The sequence below is a fragment of the Ursus maritimus genome, unplaced genomic scaffold, assembly GCF_017311325.1.
Source record: "Ursus maritimus isolate PB19 unplaced genomic scaffold, ASM1731132v1 scaffold_4, whole genome shotgun sequence".
NCBI lineage: Eukaryota > Metazoa > Chordata > Mammalia > Carnivora > Ursidae > Ursus > Ursus maritimus.
Genome location: NW_024426552.1, coordinates 12,817,020 through 12,838,475, shown reverse-complemented (window position 1 = coordinate 12,838,475; position 21,456 = coordinate 12,817,020). Strand labels below are relative to the sequence as shown.

At 48.6% G+C, this 21,456-nt stretch overlaps 1 protein-coding gene across 1 annotated transcript in view; it reads left to right on the top strand.

The window, feature by feature from the left end:
- The first annotated feature begins 317 nt into the window (after window positions 1-317).
- HUNK (hormonally up-regulated Neu-associated kinase) overlaps window positions 318-21,456 on the top strand; it is a 101,896-nt gene continuing 80,757 nt past the window's right edge. The window contains exon 1 of the mRNA XM_040621036.1: window positions 318-578. Within this exon, the coding sequence (XP_040476970.1) occupies window positions 318-578 (261 nt within the window). The remainder of the gene's footprint in view (window positions 579-21,456) is intronic.

Here is a 21,456-nt window from a genome sequence, read left to right as displayed (position 1 = left end):
GCCACCCCGGCTCCCCGCGCCCGCGAGCGGGGCGACTGTCATCGGCCGCCGGCCGGGACCCGGCCGGGATCCCGGGGTGCTGGCAGGGGCCCGGGCGACCCTCTGAAGAAGAACTTCTTGGGGGCGGGTCCCCAGTCCCCGGTCGCCCGCTATTGTCTGCGCGCGGCGCTCGGCGGCGGCCCCGGGGCGCGGGAGACGCGGGCCGGGCGGGGCAGGGCCCAGGGCGGCGGCGGGAGGAGCCCGGACAGCCGGAGGCGGCGGCGGCGGAGCTGCGAGCGCGGGAGCCGAGCGGAGTCGGCGGGCCGCGGTCGAGCGCGATGCCAGCGGCGGCTGGGGACGGGCTGCTGGGCGAGCCGGCGGCGCCCGGGGGCGGCGGCGGCGCCGAGGACGCGGCCAGGCCGGCGGCGGCCTGCGAGGGAAGTTTCCTGCCGGCCTGGGTGAGCGGCGTGCCCCGCGAGCGGCTCCGCGACTTCCAGCACCACAAGCGAGTGGGCAACTACCTCATCGGCAGCAGGAAGCTGGGCGAGGGCTCCTTCGCCAAGGTGCGCGAGGGGCTGCACGTGCTGACCGGAGAGAAGGTGAGTCCCCCGGGGCGCGGGGCCCCGGCCCTCGGGACGGGAGGAACGGCGGGGACCCTGCCGGGAGCACTGCACGGGGAGTCCGGCTGCGTAGTCCCGGCCGGGCACCTCCCCTCCGCCTGCCTTTCCTTGCGTTTGAAAGAGGGGACGAGTCCAGCAAGCGCGCGCGCACGCCGCCGCGGCCGGGTTACCGGCCTTTTCCGAGGGGCGGTCTGGGGTCGACTTCCCTGGGGGGCGGCTGGTTTACCCACCAAGCCACCCGCAGCCTTTTTGCTCCTCGAAGGGCGCCGCCTGGTGGACACCAGCGCGGGGGATGGTGGAGGTGCTCTGTTCTTGGGTCCCATAGGGGCCCCACATCAGTGGAGGGGCAGGAGCCAGGCCACTGTGTTGCGTGGGCCATTACGTTGAGGGTGGGGAAGCCGGTTAGCCAGCCCTTGGGGAAGCTTAGAATCTGATTCCCTTCCTGGGCTTAGGAGGTGGGAGAAGGCTGTGACCCCAGGGACGTTTTCCACCTGTAGGCTGGGGCAGCTAGGGAAGTTTTTCGTGCTCAGATGAGGGTTTTCTACCCCCCCCCATTCCCTCCCACCTCTGCTTTCCGATCTCACCCACCCCTCCATTCCCCAACCGTTCCCATCTCCTTCCCTCCATCCCTCCTCCATTCTCTTCAGCCACTGGGTGGGAGCTGCAGTAAGGACCTTGTTCTGGCAGGTACAGAACTACACACTGATATCCCCAGGGTCGGGCGGTTGGGAAGTGCCTTCATATCTTTCTGGAAGAAAGGAAAGCAAAGGAAGAGCCCCAGAGCCCCGAAGGGGCACCCACTGCAGACTGGTGGGAAGTTAGATGGTTGTGAACCTTTGCCAGGCGTTGCCGAAGGTGGGTCTAAGCTGTAACTTGAATCTGTGAGAAAACCCCCGACATAGGATGACTTATTTTGGAGTGGAGTGGCCCAGACGCAGGGTCGTCCCAAGTGGTAAGGCTGCCTGGCAGCTGCCCAAGTTTGGGGCAAGCTCATGGTCATCTCAGACTCAAGGCTCCCCCCCTAACCCTTTTTGGTGGCTCATTGATCAGGGAGGCGTCAGCATATCCGGGGAGAGGGAAGCTGTAGGCTTCCTACTTACCCTCTGCCCACTGACCTGGGGTCCTCTCCCCAGCCTGGGAGTTCCTGGAACGCCATACTGTGGAGCTCTGATTCTAGGGCGAGCTGCCCTGCCTTCCTGTCCCCAGTCTCACCTACCTTTGGTTTCCCTCCTCCTTTCCCCACTGTGTCCTGAAGCCTCTTGCATTTGAGTACAGGTCTCTATCACCCTTGTCATTTGTCCTCTATTCCTACGCTGCTCCTGTTCCAGTGGGGTACCTTTGTTTTGGGTAGGTGAGGTTAGAGTGAGTAGTTTAAAAAGTGCCTCTTGTTTGAATTTCCATGTAAAAAGGGAGTGTGCAGAATGAACTCACTGAATTGAGCAACTAACTCTTCAAAGAAGAAGAAAAAAACACTCCTAACCTCATTCTAGTCCAAAGGGAGCACAGCATACTTTCCTCCTTTGGTTTGCAGTGGGCTGGCCAACTTACATATCCGGCCTGGGTGCACGGCCGAGGCCCCCCTCGCTAGCTACAGCGGGCCCACTTCCCCATGCCTGGGTAAATGCCTGTTGGCCTGGGTAGTAGAACTTTGTTTTCCTGTGAAACGTAATAGGATTCAGTCTGGTTGTGCGTGTTGCCGCTTGAAACTTAAGCAAAAAGAGACAAGACTTCATACTGACAACATATGGCCAACATTACAAGCACTTCCATCTCGCCTGCCCTGCCGCTCAGCCTCTCCTGGCTTCTCTCCGCCCATGTCCTGTTGCGCCCCCGGCTCCTCACCGGTGCATTTTTGCTCCATAACATAAGGCTCTTGGCCTTGGCTGAACTGGGCGAGGATGCACTCTGAGCTCGGGCCCTACTCCGGGCTTCTGGAATTCTGCTGGGCCCACAGGACAACCTGTGCAGGGAGTTCTTGCCCAGATGGGGTCCAAAGGAGGAGCCCTCTGCACCCCTAGGTGACCATGTCCTTTCTCTCTCATCTTTATTTTTTTTTTTAAGATTTTATTTATTTTAGAGAGAGAGGGTGCATGTGAGCTGGGAGGGAGGGGCAGAGGGAGAAGGAGAGAGACTCTCAAGCCGATTCTCTCCTAAGCAGAGCTGCCTGGAGGCTCGAACCCGTGACCCTGATCACGAGCTGAGCTGAAATTAAGGGTTGGTCACTCAACCGACTAAGCCACCCAGCCATCCCTTGTCTTATCTTTTTAAATGAATCTCACCTCGTCTCAGCAAGGGGAGGGGACCGTGAATTGGCTGTGAAATTGTCAATCTCGACTGTTTGATTGGCTCTAGTTGCTGAGTGGCCCTAGGGTTCCTAGATTTTTCGGATTTGCTGTTCTCCAACCACGAGAATCAGTGCTTCGGGGAGTACAAGCATCATGAGAAATTTGGATTTTAGTTCACTTAATTGCCAGCTTTAAGGAAACAATGGGTGTCATTCATAGCTTTTATCTCCCAAATCCAACACTTTTAGTGCTTAACGAATAGATTAGGGTTTTGGCAGATCGTAGAGATTGAAACGTGTGCGTGCGTGCGCGCGCGTGCACGTACATGCATGACTTTGGGAAGGATTACTGCGTTCACGAGCCTCCATCCATACTCGCGTTCTGGATATTGTCTTACTAAACAAAGATGAAGTCAGCCTCCTGCTCTGTGCAGCCTTGCCCTCCTTTTACAAGCTAGTAAGAGGGTTTTCAGGCTGGCGAAGGGGTACTTATGCGAACCTAGCAAGGGGAAACCTTGAGGTGACAGTACCCTGGGGGAAGGGAAGTGAGGTGTCCCTCCCAGTGGGTGATGTGAATGGCTCTGGAAAGCCTCTCCCCCCAATACTGCCCCCCTTTTTGGGGTGCATACTCTGGATAGAGTACTTCACTTTTATCCCACAGTGGGAGGGAAATTAAGTCATGAACACTGTAGTAAGAAATGGATGCATGGGGGCGCCTGGGTGGCTCAATCGTTAAGCGCCTGCCTTCGGCTCAAGGCGTGATCCCGGCGTTCTGGGATCGAGCCCCATATCGCGCCCCTCCGTTGGGAGCCTGCTTCTTCCTCTCCCACTCCACCTGCTTCTTCCTCTCCCACTCCGCCTGCTGTGTTCCCTCTCTCGCTGGCTGTCTCTCTGTGTCAAATAAATAAATAAAATCTTAAAAAAGAAAGAAAGAAAGAAATGGATGCATGGCCCCACGCCATCCCCCGAGTGGTGGGATCCGGGGCAGCTTGTGGTAGGGTCCGGGGCAGCTTGTGGTAGGGTATCAGTTCCTGCAAAAGGCTAAAGGTGGGATGGAGAAAGGGAAGAAGAGGGGGTACCCATGTATAGCTTGCCTCACAGGTACAGTCTCAAACTATGCACTGTGTTTTGGATGATTTGTACCAAAATCTAGAGTGCTGCTGGTTTAGGACCCGTGGGGGTGTGTGTGTGTGTGTTACATTTCGACTCGGTGCACATTTCCAAAAAGATTTGGGCCGTATTCTCCACGGCTTGCTGGGAATTACAGTCCAAGATGACAGAAAACCACTTTCCCCTGACTTTCATCTCAGGCTTCAGTCCTGCCTCATCAAGAAGCTTCCTTCAGCCGCCACTGTCTGCCAGGCAGTAGTTTGCCTGCCTTTCCTCTGAGCTGTTTGTTTGAAAGCCATCTGGATCTAGACGGCCCTGTTGCTGCTTGAAAAGAAAGAATGGGTTTGGGTGACACCTACTTCTGTCCTTCTCTAGCTTTGAGTGGACGTCATCTCTGTTAATACGGCTTTAAAAATAAATAATCCACTTGGTCCTGTGAGACTCTTTGCTGGTACGTTCTTAGGGCAGAGTGTCTGTGACTACAGGAAGCTGATGATTGGAGGAGGAAAAGGGACCACAAAATCAGATTTTGAATAGTATTCTCTGTGGCTTTGAGACAAAGATCAGAGTTGCCGAACGGGGGTATTGAGTGATGACTTAGAAAGACCCAGAGAGGTTGTGCTTGCTGCCCCTGAAATTGGTCCCTGATACCTAAGAAATGCATCGTTTTGGCACATAATAGGTCGTTATCACATTTTTTTAAAGACTTGCTAAAAGAAAGTTGGAAAGGCTGACAGAGAAAAGCAGGGCATATCTCAGGTATATCTCAGGGCATATCTCAGAGGCAAGGCTGCAAAAAGGGGCCAGGGGTTGATGCCACAAAGGATCTCCTTTTGTGATTAAGTCTTTCTAAGATCCAAAGTTGGGTACATAAATGATTGGTTAAGATGTTTAAATATCTTGTTCTAACCCTTGGTTTAAAAAAAAATCCTATTTATCACTTTGGTTGGAGCTATTTTGGGGCTAAAAATAAGGGTTGCCTGCTTAGTAAGTTGCCAATAATTATGCTTGGAGCATGACAGTGCCAGATACCTGGAGTGAAGGAGTTACTAAAAATACAATTTACTATGTTTTGCAGAACAGGAAATATGACTAATTTTAGAGATGGCCTTTGGCAGATCTGTTTTTAGCAAGTATTTCTGAAACAAACAGGTGCTAAAGCCTGTACTTTTTTTTTTTTTTTTGGAAGTGCTAGAAATTTAGGGGTAATAGCTCCGAGGAGCAAGAAATGCTTAGAGAACTGGAAATTCCTCTTAATCCGCAGCAGGGATTTCTTGGCAAGAAGGAGGCGTTTGGCAAGAGCACCTGTCAGCGTGGCGTGCGTGACAAGGCAGTGCCTATAATTTCCGAGATTGCATGTCGCAGTTGCAGGCGCAGTCTTTTTGAACTTCCTGCCCCGTCTCATCTTTTTGAAGTACGTGTGAATGGTGGAAATTGGCACGTAGGGCTCAGTTCTTAGTGTTCATTGATGCGCAGGTCCCGTGGACTTCAAAGGGAGCTTAGGAATGGGCACAACAGCGCTGCGCGGAGCCCACGAAGAGCCGTACAACCCTACATTTTCTCTGCAGGTGTTGAGTCACCATATGGGCTGGGTTTGACGACAGCGTTCCACAGGCTGCCGGCCGCTCCAGTGAGGCAGGCAGTCAGCCATCGTGGTGGTGATCTTCCAGAATGGGTGTCCTCTGGGACTGGGTGGTTTGGGCATGAATTATCATTTCCCTTGGGACATACCCCCCTCTCGGTTATTCGTGGTGACCCAATGACCTGCTCTCTTGGCTAATGGAAATGCATAGACAAATCCACAAGCCTTATTTTTAGCAAACTGGTGAGAGCGCTTCCTCTGCTCAGCCTGGGCCCCGGCCACTTCCAGGTGCCGACCTGAATTGAACGTCACGCGCTCTGATGGGGTGCTGTTGGCTGGTAAAATGACCAGTAGGAGGGGGGTGAGCCACGGGGCCTGCATAGGACCAAAGGAGGCTGATAACCTGACAGAGGGAGGGAGGGCAACCGCCGCTCCTTGATCACAAGGACCAGCTCTCAGGGGTGTGGTCTAGTGTGTTTTGTGGTTTATCTGGGGGTCGTCTGTGCGTTTTCTCACTACATGCTTGCAGTGGCCCTGGGCCGGTGAGAGCCCACTTGCTGGGGTAGAGGAATGCCCGGAGTAGATTTTTTTCCCCTCTGACCTTCACTTCTGTCCTGTTAGAGCTGCGTAACAAGTAACCAGTTCTGAGGGCCAGGAGTCCCAAATCCAGGTGTCAGCAGGGCCGTGCCCCTCTGGAGAGTCTAGGGGAGGATCCTTCCTGGCCGCTTGCGGTTTCTGGTGCTTACGGCCAGTCCTTGGCGAATGTCCTGGGCTTGGGTCCGCGCTGCCCGTCTCTCCCTCCATCTTCACGGGGCCTTCCTTCTTCTGTGTGTCACCTCTGGCTCCACATCTGCCTCTCCTTATAGGAACACCAGTCATTGGATTTAGGGTTGACCCTAATCCCGTAGGACCTCGTCCTCCCTTGATTACATATGCAGAGATGCCATCTTCAGTAAGGCGCCAGTGACAAGTGCCGGGGTAGGACTCGAGCATGTCTTTTTGTGGGACACAGTTCCACTCACAGCACCTCCGAGGAGTCTTAGGCTTGTGTTGCAGGGGGTTTCCTGGGAAGCCGGCCTTGAGCGGGAGAAGAATGTGGTCTCGGAGTATACTCACACCGTTACTTGGGAGGGGAGGGGTGGGGAGGGGCAGGGCAGCATCAGACAGGGGGAGGAGTTGGCCTCCAGTGCAGTCTCAGCAAAGCCTCTGCCCCATGCCACGGTGCTGAGATGGTCCTACGCAGGTGCCTGAGCTGGAGGAGTGAGGGGACCCGTCATTGGCTGGGCTGCCCTGGGAAGGGGGCATGGCCTTGGGCACTTGCCAAGGGCAGTTCCTGGGGGGGGGGGCTCGTAGGGGGGCGCCAGCAAGAGCAGGGAGGAAGTTCCTTAGCCCTGAAGGGGAAGGGGGGCGGCACCCCTGTCCGTGGCTTACTGGCTCCCTGGGGGAGACAGGGCCGTGCTGGGAGGGAGTCTTCATCTGAGTCCAGGCTGTTTCCATAAAGAAAGTGGGCAGCTTCCCCGCCCCACCTTGCTGACCCAGTTGTGATCCCTCTGAACCTGAAATGAGGGCGCATCGGTGGGGTCTACACTCCAGACACTCTCAGTGTCCTGGGGAATACTCTCGCCTCATGTTTCTCTTCGGTTGGAATTCTTGGGGGCTCTGATGTGTGTGGGGTACTTTTAGGAGACTTTCATGTGCTGTTTTCTCTGGAGAACTTTGTGTCAGTGGAGTTTGACTAACTTGTGGACCGGTCGGTGCGCCTAGTTTAGAGACAATAGGAGGGACCCTCCCGCCCCGATCCCTCCTGGGGGTTGTGGGAAAAGTTGTTGAAGCAGTTGTGGGAACCTGGGTTATTGTCGATTAGAGTTAATGATTCGGGACATTCCGGTGGACAAAAGACTACTTGGGTCTGAGCTGTTTCTTAACGTCTTCTTACCATCTCGCCTTCTTACCACCCGGCTCTGTCCTCCTTAGCTGGGCACTTCCTTAGTACTGGGTTCTTTTTGGTTCTTAATCATTTTTGTGTGTTTTAAGATTCGTTTGGTTAAGTTTTGGTGTTGTTCATACAGACACATGTTCTTAAATTCAGAGGTTTCTTTTTTTTTTTTTTTTAAGATTTTATTTATTTATTTCACAGAGAGAGACAGCCAGCCAGCGAGAGAGGGAACACAAGCAGGGGGAGTGAGAGAGGAAGCAGCAGGCTCCCGGCAGAGAAGCCTGATGTGGGGCTCGATCCCAGAACGCTGGGATCATGACCCCGAGCCAAAGGCAGATGCTTAACCAACTGAGCCACCCAGGCATCCCAATACAAGGCCCTCTTTAAACTTTTTGATCTTGGCCGGTCTTGTAGATTAAACATGGGTATCCAGTTTTATTTATAGCTCCTCCTATTTACAAGTGAGTTGAGTGTATTTCCGTGTTTAATAATATGCATATGATTTCTGTTCATTGTTTCAGTCTGTTCACCATTTTCCTCTGGGCTTCGGGTCTTTTTCTTACTGATTTCTAGGTACATTTTATGTATTTCCTTAATATATAAGGACTTTCAATGATATATTTTGCGGCCTTTCCTATCTTCTCCTGCTCCCTGTTTATTCTTTGTCTTTGTTTCTGGGTGATTCTTGCCACTGCAGAAGTTATTTCCCTGGTTATCCCACTAACTAGAGAGGGACCATAGCTGAACTTTATAGGCCCATGAACCCTTATAAATTGTATATGGATAATTATATAAATATAAATACATATATAAATATATTTGTATATATATAAATATATATGTATATATATTGTATATATAAATATATTTATATATATATTTGTATATATATAAATATATATGCAAATATATATTTATACACACACACACACACACACATATATTTCACTGGATTCTAAAAGGAGTTATTTCCCCCCAGAATGTTATGAGCCACTGCTTTGTTGCCCAGCCCTGTCTGCTCTGTGTTGTTGGGGTGAGGATTTGGGTCACCTTGGTTTGCCAGCACCTGTGCTGATTGGGCTAAAATTGCCGCTTACGCTCAGATCAGGCAGTCTGGTTCTACAACCGTGACCTTGGACTGGGCACGGTATCCTGACCCCCTGCTCCTGATATGCTTGGGTCACGGGTGTCGGGCAGCATAGGGTGTGGACGGATCTTTGGAAAACCTTGACTCTCGCCGGAACAACTCTGAATCCATGTGCCATGACCTCCTCATGGGAAACGCAATAGATGGAATTTATGGTGGGTGCTTGAGAAGAAAGAAAAAGGGGAACATCAAGGGAAATGAACACCTTGAAAGGAGCAATAGCCGCCACTTGACTTGGACATAAAATGCACTAAGTGTAAGCACCTGTGTGAAAATATGCCTTGGACCCTTGGGATCTTCTGTCTACCCGAGAAGCCCCCTGGGGAGTGGTGCTAGTGGCGTGAACGACTGGGCCCTGGTGTTTGGAATCGTAGAGGTCAACATGGCGCTTGTCACTCTTTGCCCCTGCTTCCCCTTCCCTCCAAGGGCTTCTCATCACCTCGATTAGTTCACTGGGGCTGTTTTAACAAAGTACCACCAACTGGGAGCCTTAAACAGAAATTTATTGTCACACAGCTCTGGAGGCTCGAAGTCCAAGATTGAGGTGTCGGCAGGATGGGTTCTTCCTGAGGGCCGTGAGGGAGAATCTGCTTTGGGCCCCTGTCCTTGGCTCGCAGATGGCTGTCTTCTCCCTGTGACTCTCCTGTCCTCTTCCTTGGATGTGTGTCTGTCTCTGTGTCTGCATTTCCCCTTTTTATAAGGACACCGGCCATATTAGATTAGGGCCCATCTTAACGACCTTACTTTAACTTGATTACTTCTGTAAAGACTGTGTGTCCAAATAAGGTCACATTCTGAGGTACTGGGGCTTGGCACTTGCTATGGTCTGAATGCTTGTATCCCCCTAGAATTCATATGTTGGCACCTAAGCCCCAATGTGATAGTATTTGGGGGTGCGGCCCCTGGGGGGCGATTAGGCATGAGGGCAGAGCGCCATGAATAAGACCAGTGGTCTTGTAAAAGAGACCCCAGAAAGCTCCCGTGACCCTCGCAAGAACACAGCAAGTAGACACAGCACCAGACGCAGCACCTGACCCCAAATGTGCCAGTGCCTCCAAAACCATGAGAAATAAATTTCCGTTGTTTAGAAGCCTCCCAGTCGATGGTGTTTTGTTACAGCAGCTTGGATGGATGAGGACAAGACTTAGACATATGAACTGGGGGGGGGATGACATTCACCCGGACCCCATGGTATATATTTCTGTGTTGTTGGGTTTATTGTTTGTCTCCCCACTGGACTGTAAGCCCCATGAGGTGGGCTCACTGCTCTCTTCCCTGGTGTCTAGAACCTGGAACAGAGAAGGTGCTCAGTCGATATTTTCTGAGTGCATTAAAGAATGCTTTGAAGTTCCCGGGACGGGAGGGCAGCTCGGGACCACAGTGTCGAAGTTAGCAGGGACTGGTTCTGCGGGCACCGTGTCTCTGCTCCTTGCAGCTCATGGTATGCCCGTGTGAGTGATGTGTAGACGGAACAGGCTGTCCAGGTGGCGTTCCTTGGGAAAAATCCCAGCCCCGAGCAGCTGTGCCTTCTGCAGGGATTTGTTAAGGAAGGCTCCTAGGTATCAGAGTGACAGGTGACCGGCCAGAAGCAGGCAAGTATTGTGCAATGTCGTGGGACTGTTAATGGACCCTCAGCTCTTTCCTGAGAAATGTACCAACACTGCAACAGATGGGCGAAGTTGCTGTTTGCAAACATACGTTTTTTTGGATGTTTCCCATGGAGATATATGGAGGTTTGGATCTGTCTCTTTGACTATAATTTTTTAATAAGTTTATCAGTCTCCTAAGCCAAATGGCTGCCAAAACATTTGGCAATCCTGCCTGCTTCTCTCGCCTGTTCTCTGAGCCATTTGATTCTTTCTCGACTCCCTGTTTGCGTTACTTCTGCCATTTTTATCCCCCCGTAGTGAGTTCTCGTTGTCTTACATCCCATCCCGTGGCTTTCTGGTAAAGCGTCTGGCTTTCTTTCTGCCTCTGATAAGCTCCTCTTGTTTCATGACGCTCCTCTGTTGGTCACTCCCTGCCCTTTGCTGGAGCTCTGTGACTAGAACACGGGAGAATGGGCCGCAGTGATGGGCACCCACGGAGCACAGAGACAGAAACACCTGCCGTCGGGGAGTCTTGCTATTTCTGCGGAGGGTGGGTAGGATGAAATTACTACTCCCAGCAAGCCTTTGTCCACCTAGAACAACACAGGGATTGCTTGCGCTCCTGAATCACCAAAACCCTACAGGAAAGAAATGAGTGCTTGCTCTTTGCTTTCCCCACACGGATGTAATACTGATAACAGTAATCATCGCGAACATTTACGGATCTCATACGGTCTCCCAGGCTGTGTCCTGCGTGCTTTGCTGCATAATATAATTTCTTCCTTACCATGGCCTCTTGTGGTAGGTACTGTTGTGTTAATTTTTCAGAGTGACCAGCCAGCCATGCCCTTGTGCCCAGGACTCTCTCAAGGTTAACCATGAAAATCCCCCGTTTTGGGAAACCCCTCAGATAATGGCAAAACCAGATTCACTCAAGAGAACATGTCATCAGAGCGTTTGGAATCATACCGAGGGTTTTCAAATAAAAGTTTTAGTGAGCAGCTAATCAGGTCATGAATCAGCAATGAATAAACCAAAGCCCAAAGTCCTGGGCATGGCTGGGGTGCTTGTTGTGATGACAGTCTCCGCGTGTGGTCCCGGGGAGTGAAGGGCGCCTTTCCCACCTGTTTGCTGCACTGTGCTAGGTTCGCCGCGCGCTCTGAGTCTCAAAAGTGCGGGCAGCGGTTGTGGGCTGCCACCTTTTATGAGTTCACTATGAGATAAGGACCTTGAGCCTTGTGCGAGCCTGCGCGTGTGTGCGTATGTGTGTATGCCACACAAACATGAATATATGTATGTACATACAGACACACCAACGTGTGTGTATCTATATTAAATAGAAATCATATCATACTGTGCTAAATATAAATGCATCACTTTTTGGCAGCAGATTTTCTTTTAAGATTTTATTTATTTTATTTTTTTGAGAGAGAGAGTGAGCACACCTGTGCATGAGCAGGAGGGAGGGAGGGAAGGGGAGGGAGGGGGAGAGGAAGACACAGATTCCCCACTGAGCAGGGAGCCTGATGCAGGACTCAATCCTGGGATCATGACCCGAGCGAAGGCAGACCTTTAACCGACTGAGCCACCCAGGCGCCCAGCAGCAAATTTTCTTAGGGAAGGAAGTGGTGGGGACTGGTAGCTACGTTGAGTAGGTCTGGTAGCATCAGTCTNNNTTTTTTTTTTTTTTTAAGATTTTATTTATTTGAGAGAAAGAGAATGAGAGAGAGAGAGAGCGAGCATGAGGGGGGAGGGTCAGAGGACTTGAAGTTTGAATCAAATGTGAAGCTGCATGAAGTCCATGTCTTCTGTAGCCCACCCACCAGTCCCTTAGAGTCTTGTCAAACTGTCTCCTGCAGGAACGAACACAGATTATTTATTAAAAACAAAGCCAAACACCCAGTGCTTTCCCCTTACGTAGGATGCAGACTAGCCGGAGCTTGACCAGTTTTTCCAAGCTCCGTTTGGGCTGAGAAGGGGCATCGGAGGCAAATGGAATGAGGAAGTGCTCAGGTGAAGAGAGGCGTCAGGGAAAGCCGGCCGTGGAGTCCGGGATGAGAATATTCTAGCATTTTATCTGAGCCTTACTTCAGTGAAACCAAATGGATAAAGATAAGTGTTATCGCTGATGGAATTTGGTTTTCAGCTGGAATTACTGCGGCTCCCATTAGAAGTCTAGCTTTCTAAGTATATTCTTTATTCCGGGGTAAAAATTTAATTAGAGAACGTAGTCTGTGACTCAGTGCTCAGTTGAACATTTATATTTAGCAATACTAATAAAAAACCTTGTTTTGAAAACACTTCTCCAGGTTTGTAAAGTGTCATTCCCACAGGATGACATTTTATTCTATTAAAAACTAACATTTGTGAGCAGTAGTTGCAATTTCAAGCCCAATTTGATGTAATGAAACTTGAATTTCCCTCTGGAGGGAATGGCTATATGACTGTTGTACTCTCACCTAATTCGTTACTCTGAGATGCCTTTTTTCCAGATCAAGAATGAGCTTTTTTTCTTTCTTTTTTTGTCATAGAAGGCCATTAAATTAAAGCACCTGAGAGTGTGTGGCGTAAAAGAGAGTTTCTTTCCAATAATCAGACTTAGAATAATGTCTTCCAGATTTCAAAGGGGCATATTTATTTATGGGGACGCCTGGGTGGCTCAGTCGGTTAAGCGTCTGCCTTCGGCTCTGGTCATGATCCCTGGGGCCTGGGATCGAGTCCCCCATTGGGCTCCTTGCTCAGCGGGGAGCCTGCTTCTCCCTCTGCCTGCTGTTCCCACTGCTTGTGCTCTGTCTCTCTCTCTCTGACAAATAAATAAAATCTTGGACAAAAGGGGGCATATTCATTTAAAAATAAATACAAACCATTTAATATAAACCAGTTTCTTCATATGACCAACTATAAATATTTTAAAAATTTTTTAAAAACATTTTTGGGGGCGCCTGGGTGGTACAGTTGGTTAGGTGTCCGACTCTTGGTTTCGGCTTGGGTTATGATCTTAGGGTTGTGAGACGAAGCCCAGAGTTGGACTTCAATGCTCAGAGTGGAGTCAGCTTGGGATTCTCTCTCTCTGCCTCTCGCTCTGCCCTCCCTCCGCTTGCACGCACATGCACACTCCCTCTCTCTCAATAAACAAAATAAATAAATAAATAAATAAATAAAATCTTTAAAAATAAATAAATGAAACCATTTTTGACCAGATATTTAAGTGTTTTAAAATTCTTTAAACCAGGCCACTTAGAGGTGCGTTCCAGAATATTCAAGGTTATTCACCAATTGGGATAAGTCCCGGGCTAATGTTTGTTCGTTGCCACGCCTTTTTTCTTGCAATAGCTACTTACATACACTCTCTTCATCATTAACTCAGCCACTTGCCACCACACTTCACTAATCACACTTCATTGTTTACTTCCATTTTGTTTTAGAGACCTTAAAATAATTGTCCTTTTTTTTTTTTTAATAATTATCTGTGCTTCCTTGTGGAAACAAAGAGGAAAATAAAAATCACCTGTCATCACACAACCCAGCAATAATCACCGTGAACATTTTTATGTGTTTGGGCTGGTTGGGCTGCGTACACGTGATTCAGAGATATGTACACAGAATCATAGACACACACTTGATTTTTCCCCTTTGAACCCATTTGCTACAAAATTGAGATTCCAATGTTCTTATTACTTCCCCCGCCACCTTAATATCTTAGAGAACATTTCCCCATGTTGTTAAATATTCTTTTAAAATTTGATTTTTGGTGATAAATAGCATTCCATTATTTATAGTTACTGTAATTTTACAAACCAGTTCCCAACTGTTGGCCATTGAGATTTTTTTTAACATTTCCCTACAGTCAATGATACTGCTGTTACTATCCTTGTATGTACATCAGGAAGCCATTCCTTAGGATAAATACTTAGAAGGCTTTTGACATATTGCCAAATTGCACTTCGGAAAGATTATGCCGAGTGACGGAACGTATGGAAGTGACTTAAAAAGTGCATTTGGTAATTACTAGGGGTAAGCATAATTTGTGTACTTGATTGAAAATTTGTATTTCTTCTTCTACTAGCTATTGTTAATGATTTTTCCCCATTTTTCTCCTGTTCGTCTTATTGATCTGTGCAAACTTTTTACATGTTAAGGATATTAGTTGTTTATTTTTGATACATTGCAAATATTTTCTCCCAGTTGGTCATTGGTCTTTTGAGTCATTTTCTGCCTCCTTCTTTTTTGAGGGGGGCAGATAGACTATTCATTTTTGTCTAGTCAAACCCATTAGTCTTTTCTCCCCCTAGTTTTCTCTTATTTTTTATGCTTAAGTAAACTAGAGGGTTGGTTACTAGTTTTACTTTGTAAGTTTATTATTGCTAAAGAAAGTATGAGTCTTGCCTGTTTCGCTGTTGTCTGCAGAAAACTCTTTGTGTTGTTGGGTGGGAATTTTTGACTGTGTTTTTTACTCGGTTGCAGTCGAACCTAATGGTATCTGTACTAAAGCACAGACTTTAGGGGACGACAGTCTTGGGTTCCTGTCATCTTTCTGCTACTAGTAGCTGTGTGATCTTGGGCAAGGTATTCAAACCCTCCAAACTTTCGTTTCTGTGTCTATAAAAATTCATGGTTATTCAGTGGGGATTTGATATCTTATTTGATATATCTAATTGGCTGCCAATATATCTTATTTATATGTATATGTGCATTAAAAAGTATATATACATACATACATACAGGTAATGTACATATGTATGCATGTATGTGATGGACATGCATGTAATGTATGTATATATAATATACATATATACAATGGGCACATATATTTTGTATATGTATATCTGTGTAAAGCACATATATATCCTGAAAATATATTCAATATTGTGTTAGTGAGCAAGTGGCAGTTGGTTATTCTCTTCTGTTAAACTTTCATGTTTATATTTAACCTTTAAAGGTAGGTGTGAATGAGGCTTTTTCAGATGGTGAGAAACAGATACTCAGAGTTTATCATGAGTGATAGAGTTTTATTTTAGGCATAAAGGGAAGTGAGGGACATTAAGACTGCACCTCTTAGCCCTGCAGTCAACACCTCTCTGAGGACCTGATGGGCCACTCGGGCCACTCGGCACCCCAGGGGGCCTAGATGCCTGCATTCCTGGAATCCCACTTCCTTCCTCTGTCCTCTGCTGGAGTTCCAGCAGCTTCTATGGCTCATTGGGAATATTCCTTTGTCCACCCTTCTCTCTGCCTCACAGCTTCCTACTATTGATGGCTTCTCTGCTGACTGGTTTTTACTTTCAGCTCTTTCTAAGTATTAGTGGCTCCCTTACATTTCTTAGATTGGTGACAGAGTGCGAGGAGGGTATGATCGTTGAATCCTTACTGGCCTTATCTTCTGGTCACCTTCTCAGCACGAGGCATCCTTTAACGGTAGAAAGTCATTTTAACGGCGAAAGAAAGAGGAAATCTAGCGATAATTCCCCACCGAGTTACCAGGTCAGAATGATGTGGAAACATTTATTGGACAGCTTAATTCCCCATGTTTTGGTTTGGTAGCCAACTCTTTACTCAACACTCAACAAAACGTTTTACTGTCTTTAGGGTTGTGATTTCTTCTGCATTTGTGGTTTGGAGATGCGGTGCTGCCTTTGCTCGCTTGCCCTCTGCTAGAAGTCCCCGTCATTTCCACCGTCATCTGAGACCTCTGTAGATTCCCCGACTGGGTTGCGGTTTTCGTCTTGGACTTTTATCGCTGAAATGTCTGTGTTTCCGGCTCTTACACGTTCCCCCAAGCCACCCCCACCCAGAGGCTGCTTTATTCATGTACCTTCTCCGCTGCTTTTGGTTGCCAGTTTTGTCCCAGGATGTGAGAATAGACTACTGATTGTTTCCTGCTGCCTCTGGGACAGGAATACTTCTTGAATTAGGGCTAATTTTGGAGTTCTAAGTATTAAATGTCAAATTTTGAAGAAAACATGTCTAAGATCTCTTTGTTGTGGAAGAGAAGGTCATGTAAGGCTTAGGGGAAGGGAGAGGAAAACGGAAAAAAGCTGATGACTTCTTGTTTTTCGAAATCATTCCCTCTACTCCCAAGGAAAACCCTTCCCATTTTCAGAATATCCTTTTTAAGACTGATTTCCTAATCCAGAGCCATTTGCTAGGTGTACTGTGAGGTCAGAATGGTCACTGCTGGAGAAATTTTCCATTTGTAGCCATTTTTTTTTTTTAAAGCGTTATCTTGGGGCTCCTAGGATCAAACCCCACGTCAGGCTCTATGCTCATCGGGGAATCTGCTTGAGATGCTCTCTCTCCCTCTCCCTCTACCCCTCCCCCCACTTCTGTGCGTGCTCTCTCAGATAAATAAATACATCTTTAAAAAAATTAAAAGACCATTATCTTGGGATGTCTGGGTGGCTCAGTCGGTTGAGCAACCAACTCTTGATTTTGGCTGGGGTCATGATCTCAGAGTCATGAGATCGAGCCCCATGTGGGGCTCTGGGCTGGGTGTGGGGCCTGCTTAAGATTCTCCCTCTCCCTCTCCTTCTGCACCCACCCCACTCGAGCTCTCTTGCGTGCTCAGATAAATAAATAAATTAATTAATTAAATCTTCTTTAAAGAAAGCATTATCTTTACTTGGCCATTGGAGATGATCATGTGTCTTTTCGTTCAAACATTTATTGATTGCCTTCTTTATGCAGAGCTGCTGGTAACCTGTATGGGCTTTTGTATGAATTAAGAAAAGGTATGACTAGGCAGACCATTTAGAAAAAGACATCCCGTCGGGGTGGACCAGTTGGAAACAGGGGCTCCCTCTGAGTGGTTGTAGCTCCGTGATGCGTGATTTGGTGAGCAGAGCATGTCAGGGGAAAAAAATATAAATATAAATATAAATAAGTAAATAAATAAATATATATATATATATATCCCCTTTCCTCCAGAGCCCATAGGATGGCAAGCCAAGTGAGGCCCGGGTTTCTGTCCCAAACGGCCCCCTCCAGTGGGTGTTTCTGGGTAAGGCACCACATGTGCTGTGAACATGCACAAAAATCAGATCTGCCCTCAAAGAAAGCTGGATCCCGGAGTCAGAATCGAGCTGTGAACCGCAAACAGAACTTACAGCGTTACAGTGAACATTTTCCTTCAAGAGTGATGGATTAAGTGTCCTAGGGTTTTGGAGGATCTCAAGTAAAACTCTGCAAACTCAGTCCTGGTTCCTGTCTGGAAAAGTCCACTTTGTTGCTTTTGCTGGAGAAGAGAGAGATAAGCAAGATGAGAAATAAATTCAGGTCTGTTTGTGTCACTCACTGCCCAGGAGACACAAGACATACTCCAGCATATGTAACAATTAAGATCTTGGGGGAAATGCCCTTCACTGGGGCCTCCAGACCTGTGACCCCTCTGTCTCCTGAGTCATCATTCAGCCTGATGGAGGGGCCCAGGGCTGAGACTTCCTGTGTGTTGAGAGCTACAGCAGCTGTTTGACTGGGGTCTGAGAGCCCTCCCTCTGTGAGTTCCAAGAGAAAGATCCCCCAATGTGCTGATCACTCATCAGTATGCTCTGTGCAATTCCTTCCTTGGATGGGTAAATAGTGTGACAGTTTAATAAGGGCTCGGTGACCATTCCTTGCAAGTGGAGAGAATCAAAAGCAAGGGTCTTTGAAAAGACGTGTTTCTCCCCCCCACCCCCGGGAAAGGAATGTGATGGTTTTGGGTTTCTCTGTGTGTAATCTAAGAGGCTCATCCATCTCAGTGTGACAGAGGAAAATTTCAGCATTAGGAAAGTAACTTCTGATTTATCGTGAACAGCTGGGTGGGCCATGCCTCATTGGTGCACAGGCATAAGCAACCTTTTAAATATCGTTGCTCAGTGTGGCTTCTGCCTCTGAAAGGGCTCGTGAGCTGGTGCCTGGTGTTTTGTGGTGCTTGTCGAGCCGCTGTTGTCCTGAGCATCCTCGTGTGGAGGTTCACAGCTTGCGTCTGTGTAGGTGTGTGTTTAGGCTGAATTGGATCCTCCCAGATTCCTGTGTTGGGGTCCTAACCCCCTGTCGCTCAGAATGTGACTGTATTTGGAGATGGGACCTTTAAAGAGGTGATTATGGTAAAATGAGGTCAATCCAACTGGTGTCCGTGGAAGAAGAAGGGATTAGGACACTGACACACACAGAAGGAAGACTGTGTGAGGATGCAGGGAGAAGATGGCCATCCACAAGCCAGAGAGAGAGACCTCAGAAGAAACCAGCCCTGCCGACACCTTGATCTTGGACTTCCAGCCTCCACAACTGTGAGAACATAAGTTCTGTTGTTGAAGCCCCCAGTCTGTGGCATTTTGTCACAGCAGCCCCGGCAAACAAACACGGCATTTATATATCCGTATATGCTAGGTGTCCTGCGAGCTAGGGCCAGCCTCAGGAATCACGTCGGGCAACTTCACTGTAGTGAATTGCGTTATAACCAGATAGTATAATACCTAGAAACAACCCCCTCTCTCAGTAAGGAGATTAATATTGCTGATTGGACTCCTGATTTGTTTTTGTTGAGCAATGCTGCGTGCTGTCTGATTCCAGGTAGAAATAGTTTCATCGATCAGTCAGCCAACCAACCAACCAACCAGCTAACCAACCCTCTGAAACTATTCATTGCCAATAGAATTTCTGTTTTCCTGGTATATTTACTTTCTATAGCCTTCAGAAGAATAAAGTGTTTTAAATTTCTACTGGAATGTCTTTTTTTTTTTGAGTGAGAGAGAGCGTGAGTACGGGGGGGGGGAGGGGCAGAGGGAGAGAGAGACTGACAACATGGAGGTAGAGCTCACAGGAGCTGCAAAGGACCCGAGAGGGGCTTAGGAAGACAGAGGACACAAGTCAGTGCTAAGACTGGACAGGAACAGGGAAGGACGGAGAGGGCAGTCAGGGAGCACGGTGGTCATTGGCTCCAGACTGAGCACGGAGCCTGCTCAGATGCTTGGGATTCTCTCTCTCTGTCTCAAACAAACCAAATTTATTTGATTCTGGAGGCTGGAAGTCTAAAATCAAGATGCAATAGGTTCAGTTCCCTCTGAGGGCTGTGAGGGAGAATCTCTTCTAGGCCTTTCTCCTAGCCTCTGGTAGTCTCAGGTGTCCCTTGGCTTGTAGATGGCATTTTCCCTGCATCTTCCCTCTGTGTGTGTGCCTGTCTCTGTGTCCAGATGTCCCTTTTATAAGGACACAGTCATATTGGGTTAGGGCCCACCCTAATGACCTCCTCTTAACTTCGTCATCTGCAAAGACCCTCGTCCCAAATAAGGTCACATATCCGTAGGTACTGGGGGTTAGGACCTCAACATGTTTTGGGGAGACACAATTCGATCCATAACATCGTGCTAGGGTTTTTTTCCTTATCCTCTCTTATTCATTCACTAGCCCCAAATGGCCTTTGGACCCTCCAAGCAAGAGACAGGCAAAGTCAAGGGGACAGTGAAGGAGGTGGCGTGGTCAGGACCAAAAGACACACTGCCCGGGCATTGGTGTTCCTTGGGCTTTGGGTGGAGAGCACTGCCTGGACTTTCCATGGGGCTTCATCACCTTTGCTCTTCACGTTCTAGCTTTGTGGAACGCTGAACTTGGCTAGGGTTGCTTGGGGCTCATCCGGGAGTGACAGTTGACTCGGGGAGAGAAACGTGGGAGGCCAGGTGGATTAGAGAGAGTACAGAAATGCAGATGGGGTTGCTGATGCTCCATCGAGAAAACACTGGACCCTGGATGCAGTCTGGAGCCTTGAGCCCTCCAGGGGGGCCTGGCTTCCATGGGAAGGCAAAGAAGTGCGTGACACAGGGCAGTATTTCTCAGCCTTATTGTTTACCTGCCTGGCCGTGGTAACACCTGGCACACTTGTTTTATGTGTTGTGGTTATTATATTTCATAGTATTATTAGGGCAAAGGTAGGTGTGTTGAATATGCGTTTTGTGAGCTCTCTTTTCTTCAGGACTCCCGAGGCCTGTCTTGGTCACCCCCACGGAGAAGTCCAGCATTGAACTTTGCTGCGGGGTGAGATAGAGGCTTCCAGAAGTGTGAAGAGAGGCTGATTGACAGACTAGCTTGGTGTGAGGCAATGGATTTGGGAAGGCTGAGAGCAAGGGCGGTGTCTTGTCCGTCTTGAAAGAGGCTGGTTTGAAAGCGAAGCCCTTCATATCCTCGCAGCATTCAATCAGTATGCCTCGTTAGCTTGTCAGGAGCCTCGTGAGGAATCCCATTTGTGAACTGACTCTCTTTTGTGGCTTAATGTTGCACACATTTATAATGTATGTTATAGTGGAGATAGTTTTAATGATTGTAAATTGCTCTGAAGTTATCACCCCCTCCCACTGCTGTCTGTAGGTATGTGAGCATAAGGGGGGAAGCTTTTTCTGCTTTGATGCCATGGGGAAGTGATTTTAAAACTGGCAGCCCTTTCCTGGCGAGCTAAACGTACTTCTGTTCTCACACTCTCTGTTACTTTCCTGGCCTTGCCGTAACAAAGTGCCACAAACCAGGTGGGTTAGAGCAATAGAAATTCGTGGTCTCACAGCTCTGGAGGCTAGAGGTCTCAATGGGCCACGCTTCCCCCGAAACATGTGGTGGAATCTTCCTTGCCCCTCGCCTAGCTTCTGCTGATTTGCCAGTAATCCAGGGTGTTCCTTTCCTTGCAACGGCCTCACTCAGGCTCCTGCCATCTTCCCAAGGCCTTCTGCTTCTTCTAAGGACACTGGCCATCTTGGGTTAGTGACCCTTCCTACTGCTGTCTGACCTCACCTTGCTGGAAATAACGACACCAGCAATGAGCCTGTTTCCAAATCAGGTCCCATTTGGAGGGCCGGAGACTTAGGACGTTCACGTATCTTTTTGCAGGGACCGAATTCGACCCCTCATGCATGGCGCACCTGATTCACTGTCTGCCGTCACTGACCACGGTGCCCTCCGGCCCCCCCCTCCGTCCTCCCCTGCTGCTCCTGTCCAGCCTCTGCACCGCCTTGTGTCCTCCGTCTCCCTCAGCCCCTCTCGGGTCTTCTGCGGCTCCTCTGAGCTCTACCTCCACGTGGCTTTTTGATTTCGCCTCCTGCTGACCCGTCCCTTGGCCACATTCAGGTTGAGTCCTTGTTAATCCTCCACAATGCCAGTTTTCACAGCCATAATCCACCTTAACCACACTGAAATGAGCTCTAATCATGCTACAGCCCTGCTTAAAAAAAAAAAAAAAAAAAAAAAAAAA